This window comes from Orycteropus afer, unplaced genomic scaffold, assembly GCF_000298275.1.
Source record: "Orycteropus afer afer isolate SDZICR_OR568_19922 unplaced genomic scaffold, OryAfe1.0 scaffold00112, whole genome shotgun sequence".
In the NCBI taxonomy this organism is placed as follows: Eukaryota; Metazoa; Chordata; class Mammalia; order Tubulidentata; family Orycteropodidae; genus Orycteropus; species Orycteropus afer.
The window spans coordinates 2,612,447-2,621,128 of NW_006921699.1; the positions used below are offsets into that span (position 1 = coordinate 2,612,447).

The window sequence follows — 8,682 nt, forward strand, 5'->3', positions numbered from 1 at the left end:
CGTCATCCCTAAAGATCTCCTGCCTCCATGAGTAGCTGTATGGGCAACTAGCATGTTAGCTTCTAGCTCTCTTCCTGTTGCCAAGTGAACTGAATGAATAAACCAGCCTAATTAAAGTGACATCTTTGGAGTAAGGCAAAGAAACCCTGTGACTAACCAGAAATGCCCTTGAACATCTATAATCTTGGCCCAACATAGGAGTTCTAGCTTGTGCAGCTAAGCACTTTGCCAGTTTGTATCATTGGAAAATGGTCCTTGATGACAGTGATGTAATTGCCACCCTAACAGACCTTTCAATGACCTCCTAGCTGCCTCAACCAAGAGCTTCCACCATTAGTGCTTAGACTGAAAATCTTGGAAATGGCCCACAGAAGCATTGGCAGGTTATCAGAATGACCTTAAATTTTTAGGCCCAAATTTGGTTCAGACTACACTCGTGTTGCTCCATTTCAGGCAGTTTGGCTGAGTATCAGCTGTCACCACTCTTTGTATATGTGTGCATGTGGTGGTGGTGGTGGGGGCAACTGGACCTTACTGTCTGTCCTCTCAGGCAAGGGCTAGGTCTAGCTCTATCCCACACTACTCCTCCAGATTTGGTCCCTAGCACCCAGATCCCTTATGATGGGGGTTATAGTTTGGGGCTCTCCTTGGACATTGCAAGGACTTTATGCCAATTGTTTAGAGTTCCTGTGATCAGAACTGTAGGAAATTAGGACTCCATCTTGGTTCTGAAGATTGGGATCTGTTGGAACTAAGTCTGCTCAGAATTTAGTAACTTACAAATGCCAACTTTGTGAATTATAACTTGATTTCTGCAGCTATGTGGGACTTCACCATACCCACTCACCACTCTCAGTCATAGATTGTGGGTTGAAGGAAAAGAGAGAAGTCAGAAGCAATCCTTGAAATTTATTCTGGGTTGCATCCCTTCACTCTCATCACTTCTCAGTCCACTCAACTGGCTTCCTACCACTCCCAGCATCATTAGCTGGAAGAGCCACACACTACTAGACCTTGGCAAGCTCCCATATGGAGAGGCACAGGAGGCTAGCCACCCCAATCCAATTCTTCCCAGTGAGGGCTGGGCCCTGTCCCCAGGTGAGGCTACTCTTGAATACAGATATGTCCAGCTTTACCCCAAAAGGTGAGCCCAGTATTCTCTGATGTATAGCAACTGAGATGGGGCCTATGCAGAATAACCAGTCAGTAGGAATCCACTTGGCCATTCAGCTGGGCTAAGTATGTGTTGAAGGAACAAGTTCAAGTGCCTCAGTTTGGCAGAAGTGTCAGACTGACCTTTACACATTTTTCAGTTTTCTCATCATTTTCCCAGTTGGCCTTCCCTATCCCTCATCAGAGGCCCATATTCCCCCAGAGGGCTGGATCCAGTGACGGGGGTACAGTCTGTATGGTTTCTGGAACTTGAGACTAAGGAAGATGTGCCCACAGGGTGTGGTTTTCCTAAGCAATCCCATTACTGCCATAGCCCCACTCCCTAGATGAGGGTGGTGATGCCAGTGGCTTCCTTTGGCAGGCCAGGCTACTGCTGGGTACTGTTACTGCCCCAGGGTGAGTCTGGGGAGTAAAGTGGGAAAAAAAATTCCATACCGAGACCTCCCACCCTGACCTCCTTACAGGAAGGAGGCATGTCAGTGGTTCCAAAACTGCCATCTTTAGGAACACTGTTCTGATCAAATATAGCCCTTCATAGAGATTTATATGCATTAGCTCAGCTAGGACACTGAAAAGACAAAGGAAAGAAACCTCTTTTCATAAGCTCACCCAAGGTTTTCCTAATGCATTTATGCATGAACCTGTTTTACCAACAGTTTAGTTTTGGCTGTTTAAATAGTAAAATACTCTTGAACTGGCAGGAAGTTCCAAGCCCCGCCCACTCATACCCCTAGTTCAGTATCTACCTGTGCTGTCCACTAAGGCAGCCACTTAATTAAAACTTCAAAGTGCTCAATTGCAACTTGTGGTCTGTGCCTAGCGTATTGGACAGCCCAGATACAGAACATTTCCATCGATGCAGAAACTGGAGAGCAGCAAGTATTGCCTGGCAGAGCAGACCTTGAGGACCCTTTTTTGGGCAGGTATCTGTTCTGACTGTCCATGACTGTGCTACACCAACTGTTAATTTTTTTGAAGTAGCATCTAAGTTCCCTTGCATTAGAGTTTAGCAGGACATACAGTACATCTCTAGGAACTCAAAATTTTAAAACTGTCCATCTCCCCAGGCCCCAGGAGCTCAAATTCAACTCATAGCCATGGCTACCTGGTCAAGGCCATGTGACTATGTTTACAAGAGCCTGTCCCTGTGCCATGACTGCCCCCTCTGCCTGCCATCTTCTCCATGAACATAACTGAAAGGATTCTGTGATGGGTGGGTTATCACTGCTCACCTCCAAAATGTCTCCATTTCCATAAAAAGTAAAATCATCTATAATTTCTCTCTAGATAAAATAAAAGGTCACACCCCTTGTACACAATTATACTTTTTATAAAAAGACAAATGTACATATTTACACACATATACATGTGGTCACACGTGACTTAGTGGTTAGATGGTGTTCCCAATTTTCAGTCACCCGAAGGTGCTCCCATTTCCCTCCCTGGGCCTGCTGAGGGCTGGGGGGCCTGAGGGGGCAGGGTGGGCACAGGGCAAGGCACTGTATAAATAAATGCAAAGGCCAAGAGCTTGGGGAAACATTAGTGTACACCTCTGATGAGAAATGTGGCAAGGTCCACAAGAAAAAGTGCCATGTTTTTTTCCCAAGCCCCTCAGCCTGAGGAGTGAGCAGGGCAGAACTTCTCGGAGGCTAAGGAAGCACTGTCCTGAGGACTCCATTTTTCCTTCACATTTCACTGGCTTTGGAACAGTCCCCAGGGCTCAGCTGGGAAAGGAGGCAGGTCTTTGGGAACAGGAGTCACTTAGTGCAATTGTCTCTTAGTGCAAAACCAGCCCTGGGGTTGGTACTATGCTTTTCTGAGGTCACTGGTCTGTGCCCCTCAGGCCAGCTCAGTGACAAGAAGATCCCCTCTAGCAGCTGGGCTCAGAGGGAAAAGCTAGGGGCTGACTCCTGTCTGAATCCTCCACTTGACACACCAATCTCAGAACCCCATTATCCTGGGAGGTATGTCCAGCTTTACCCCAAAAGGTGAGCCCAGGCCCTGGCCAGCCAGGCCCTGAGAGGCCTGCTGACCCAAGGAGGGAGAACCCATCTCCGCCAGACAGTGGGGTCACACTTTCCCACGTCAACGGGGCCCATAGGAGTCCTGCTTCTCTACCACAGCCACCATGATGCGAGCCAGTTATGGTGCACAAGGAATGGCCTGGATGGAGGGCACCCTGACTGGGGGCAGCAGGCTGTCCAACCAGGTAGAGTCCATGTTCTTCAAATCTGTGAAGACGCGGTGTAGGCTCAGCCCAACGTCCCCTGGAAGATATGAGGAAGGTTGTATGAGGTGGGGGTGGATGGATGAGGGCAGATGGTGTGCCTCCCACTCCCCCACCCTTTCCCCAAAGGCCACAGACACAGCCCTCTGCTGTCTGCCCCACAGCAGCAAGCATCCACTCATTTTTAAGGTAGGGTATGGAAGCAATATGTAAGTCTCAAGCTGTCTGTGCCCCAGATGAGTTTTAAGTAGTATGCTTGAACTCTACTGCTCCCTGGCCTTACCCTCAAGCCTTCCCCACCCCTGCACTGTTCTCTGGTCTTCAAGAAGCCATGTGGACCCAGGGCCTTCTTACCCCCAGCGCTGTCAACTTCAGGCTCCTCCTTGCAGCTGAAGTCTCCATAGACAGAGGTGGGCTGGACCCCGGGCTCATTGAGCAGGTACCCCTTCCCATCCACACTTGTCTGCTGCCACTCTGACTGCTCCAAGAGCTAGGGGCAGGAGTAAGAAGCCATCAGCTCACTTCTAATGCATACTCACCCTGCACTGGCCCCCCTGCCTTCCCTAAACCAAAGCTTTCTAGCCAAGATCACACCCTTGACCATTTTCACATGCGCAGATGGCTGCAGATCTGAGGTGCAGTTAGGACAAGGGCCTGGAGGCAGAAACACAGGCCCTCTCAACTGTGTAAGAACACACCAACTAGGAATGTGGCTTGAAGCAATGCATAGCACAGTACGATAAGAAAAGATGACTAGAAAAACTAGAGATGAAGAACTATGCCCATGTCTCAATTTTCTGTGTTAATGAGAATTATATTCACTTATAAAACTAAAAACAGGAGGAAAACAAAAACAGAAAACTGCAGGATAATTTACTGAAAAAAATTTTTAAATTACAAAAACAAAATGCCATCACATAACAGATCTCAAAGGCTAATTATTGAAACCTGATGTGTATTTCCCTAACTAGCAGGAATGGGGCATGTTGGGGCGGTGGACAGGGGCCAGGGACCTAGCGCTGATGCTGGCTGACTCACAGAGCTGACTGTGGCCCTGAGGCATGCTTTAGGACAGCCTATCAGAGACCAGGCCTCCTTCCTGCCCTCACTGTCCAGGGAGTCTTTCATACCAGCCAAGGAGGGCAGTGGTCCCTAGCCCCGTGAACATGGCACTTAAGGGACTATGCACATGGCCAAGTCACAGTAGCAGCTATGCTCTCCAATTAGGAGCTCCTACTGGTTCTCTCTCCTCACTAAAAGTGAGCCATTTCAAAAGGATAGCCAGATAGAAAGGGGTGTTTTACCTTCATGATGTCCTCAGGTAGTTTTCCCTCCTCATCTTCATCTGTTGCAGCTGTGGATGGGGAAGAGCAGAGAGGTTGGCAGCTATCAGCCACTAGCCCTATAGTTCTAGCCCCACTAGGTCCCCTTGCCCCTTCACCTGTGCACACACACACTAGCCTCCCAATAGATGTCTGCTTGCCATACAGATTCCAGAACAAGACACTGGCCTCCCAAACTCTGAAGCTACACCTCTTTCCACCCTCTTGCTTCCTTCCTCACCCTCACAGATTGGGCTGTAAAGGAGACAGGAGAACCAGCAACCAATATGTAGCCAGCAGCCCCACTACACCAAGTCTCTGGCTTGGTTCCTTCTCTTCTCCCCAGGCTACCACAGCCCTGCAGCCCATCTGAACCAGCTTCTTGGTGTCCCTATGGCTTGCCTCATCCCCATAACTGTGAGGATGGGCAATGCCTAATTTATCAGCTCAGTGCCAGAGGGAATTCTGAGCATCTTTTCTCCCTCAGGAAACCCCACTCAGGACCCAAAGTCAAGCATGCAGGCCAGGCCCCAGGAGCACAAACCTTCAGAGGTAGAGGGCATGGGTGACACTTGGAAGTTATACAGGTCACTAGTGCTATCAGGCACAATTTCCACTGGGATACGCCAGTCGGGGAGAGTGCTACTGACGCCACATGGTGACAGTGCTGGGAGACAACAGAAGCCACAGGTCAGGGCTGTGTGTTTTCACAGTTTGTAAGCACCAGCATAGGCCATCCTGCGGTCTAGTCTAACAGGCCACCATCCCACCAAACTTGAGGGTCCCTGCCAGCAGCCCCATTGTATCAAATGGATTCAGCACACCTTACCTGCTTGCTCCATCTCCAAGTCCTGCCCCAAGTAGCCCTGAGCTGTGTAGCTGCTATGGTCATCAGGCAGGGTGGAGCTGCTGAGTCCATCAGAGAAGGTATCAGGGCTGGAATCTCCACACGACTACAGAGGGAGAAAGCAGCTTAGGCCCAGACCTACTACAGTACTTCCTCCACTACCCACCCTGACCCACAGGGTCAAAAGGCCCAGCTGCTTAGGACCAACTTACCTTCCTCTTGGCTTTGCTCTTAGCATCTCGGCCAGACTTGGACTTTCTTTCTGTGGGGCAGACAGGCTGTCAGCCATGGGACAGGTATGCCAGCCCCAGCTGCCCCTCTTCCTCTCTCCTCCCTTCCTGAGGGCTTCCTGCAGACCCAGAGCCCTTGGATACCTTTCCTCTGGTTCTTGGTGAGGGGTGGGAGCATCCGGTACACTCGCACAGCTGAGCTGCCCTTGTTCCTGCTCTGGTCCTTCACCTCTTCTATGTCTGGCAACGAGTTCATGGCACAGCGAAAGTTGGCTTTCCATGTCTTAGGATCCGTCTCCTTCTCCCCTGCTTTGTATCGGCCTACACAGCAAGAGAGCAAAGAGAACAGTCAGGCCCATGGATGTCTGGGAAGAGGAAGGCAAGAGACATACCCTGGTCAAACCAGCAGGTTTTCCTGGTGACACTCTGTAAGCCTCGGGCTCCTAAGCGTCTCAAATATATGGGCTTGGCTCAAGCACATCCAGCAACACCCAGTGAAGGACCCAGCCAGAAGCCCTAGCAGAATCCTTATCCTCAAAGTGTGCTTCTTTACCCTGAACCATGCCCAGTCTCCCTGCTTGGGCTGTCAGCAGCCACAGGGTAGGGACTGGACCTTATCTGATACCTCCAGACATGAGGGGCCACAGAGTGGGCAAAAAAGAACAGTTATTGATAGGTCTGAGATGGACCAAGAGAGGGTCCATCTCTCAAGGAAGAAAGGAAGTCACCAACCAGACCAAGGATCCTGGTCAACACCAAGAAAAAGGAAAGCCTAGAACTCTGTCAGTAAGCCCTGGCTCACAGCTGCTTTTGCCAGTTGTACTTTAATTCAATCACAAACTTTTTGTAACTACACTTTCTTTTATTGACTTCCTAAGTCCCTGAGAATTTACTGAAATGATGGACCCCCTCTCTGCCCAGAACCACAGGTCTTCTGCTCCCACTCATCCAAACACAATTCTGCACAGTCTCAGGGAGCTCAGGGACCCCAGATAAGAGCCCTTATGTTACAGAAGTGCCTCCCTTTATTTCTTCCCCAGCTGCTCCTGGGCTGGAGCCTGGTGTTCATACCTGTGTGAATGGCCCAGCTTCTGAACAGACAGGCGTCCTTGTTGATGTCCCAGCCATGCTTGGCGGCATGCTTCCAAGGGATCTGGAAGATCATCTCCTCCTGAACAGCACATACACACAAGGTTGCATCAGTTCAGAGCCAGCCCACGTCAAGAGACCAAAGCCTCTGGGGCTGAGTTCACCCAGCACCCCCAGGTCTGGGAAAAGGCTGACTTCCTCTTTTCACCTCGACATCTGGCTTGGGTTGGCCTATCCTGAAATTGGCTTAAAAAGGCCATTATATTACTCTGGATCTCTCAGAGGGAGCGTGGGTTCCAGCCTCAGAGCTGGCACCATCAGCTCAGCAAAATCCTCCCTCTGCTTTTTATAGGTGTACTGGGAGCCACAGAGCACCCTTCCCCATAATACTGGTTTAGAAGCTGTGGGATGCTTCTGTCTGGCTGATCAGCATCAACATGGAAAGGCACTGTTGATAACTTCCATTCAAAGTGGCAGCTCAGGATACCTGGGCCAACTGGCTCCTAAATAGGGGATCCTGGCTGTACCAGAGGGAGCCCTAGACTAGACTTGAATGCCGACTACCTATGTGACCCTGACATTGTTACTTTGTCTTCACTCCTCAGTTTTTTCTTCTGTGAAATGAGAAATGATCTTAAAAAATACTTTTGAGTATAAAATCAGAGCGTGTATGGGGACACCGTAACAAATATAAAGACTATAGTCTCATTGTTATCATTACTAGTGGTCAAGAGTGTGGAGTTTTGAGTCAAACTGTTCAAGTTCCAATCTTGGCTTTATCATCTTATGTATGATCTATTATCTGCCTCTCAGTGCCTCAGTTTCTGTATCTAAAAATGGTATATTAATAATAGGCCCTACCTTACAAGACTATTGTAAGGATTAAATGACATAATGCAAGTAACATACTTAGCAGTGTTCAGTAATGGTTAGCTAGTGTTGCAAATACTATTATCACTGCTGTGTGCAGGGTCTGTGCTGGCCTGAGTGCATCAGCTACAGGCTTCTTACGTCAGGGCAACCAGTGTAAGGTTAATTCTTGGGCCCCCACCTTCCTGCCAAACAATGATCACCTCTCTGTCTCCTATCTGCCCAGACTGGAGCCCCATCAAATGCCATGTGTATGTGTGCATGTGTGAACCTGTGTGTAGGGATCTCCCTCAGGAGAGGCCAGCACTCAAGCTCTGCAGATTCTGGGAGACTCTTGCTACTAGTAAATGCCCTCAGGTGGGTGCCCTGTCTATACCTAGAGAAGGCACGAAGCAGCCTGGCAAGTGGGGCGCAGGGCTGGACCTTGCACACCTCTTCCTGCAAGCACGACCCACTGGGAAACACATTTGCCTGCCCACTCATCACTTCCCTTTTTGAGCTGCATCTTAAGCTTTGGTCCCCAAAGAACATGGATTAAAAAACTGGTGGAAAAATCCAAAGAGTTACACTCACTTTATTAATCCAGATCAGCCCTGGGATTTGGTTGGAATTAATCTGCATCTCTAGCCAGGGTCTCATGCGCATCCGAGTGATGGGCATGTTGGCTGTAAAGAGAAGACAGTTCCCGCTTGGAATCTGTTCAACAGCCCCTGGGTAGTACCCTGCCCCACCCAGATCAATTACCCTTCCCTTCCCCCCACAGACTCAGAGCCCTCCAGCTGGGTACTACAATTTTCAGGTCCAGGGACCTGCCCTGAGATTAAAAACCAAACAAACAAAACCACTGCCATCAAGTAGATTCCGACTTATAGTGACCGTTTAGGGCAGAGCAGACCTCCCTCATAGGGTTTCCAAGGCTGTAAA

At 49.4% G+C, this 8,682-nt stretch overlaps 1 protein-coding gene across 1 annotated transcript; it reads right to left on the minus strand.

The window, feature by feature from the left end:
• Nucleotides 1-3,315: 3,315 nt before the first annotated feature.
• On the minus strand, nucleotides 3,316-8,418 carry IRF1 (interferon regulatory factor 1). The gene is made up of 9 exons (XM_007943738.1): nucleotides 8,332-8,418; nucleotides 6,871-6,970; nucleotides 5,944-6,120; nucleotides 5,782-5,831; nucleotides 5,552-5,675; nucleotides 5,267-5,419; nucleotides 4,705-4,754; nucleotides 3,755-3,890; nucleotides 3,316-3,440 (listed from the first exon to the last, which is right to left on the minus strand). The coding sequence occupies exons 1-9, from the start codon at nucleotides 8,416-8,418 to the stop codon at nucleotides 3,316-3,318; spliced, it is 1,002 nt and encodes a 333-aa protein (XP_007941929.1).
• Between the last annotated feature and the right edge of the window lie 264 nt (nucleotides 8,419-8,682).

What these genes read in the sequence shown, in the direction of transcription:
- IRF1 (XM_007943738.1), bottom strand. Translation starts at nt 8,418, where the DNA reads ATGCCCATCACTCGGATGCGCATGAGACCCTGGCTAGAGATGCAGATT. An exon ending in AAGCTGGGCCATTCACACAG is followed by an intron (nt 6,121 to 6,870) that starts GTATGAACACCA and finishes CTTGCTGTGTAG; the next exon opens with GCCGATACAAAGCAGGGGAG. An exon ending in AGAGCAAAGCCAAGAGGAAG is followed by an intron (nt 5,676 to 5,781) that starts GTAAGTTGGTCC and finishes CTCCCTCTGTAG; the next exon opens with TCGTGTGGAGATTCCAGCCC.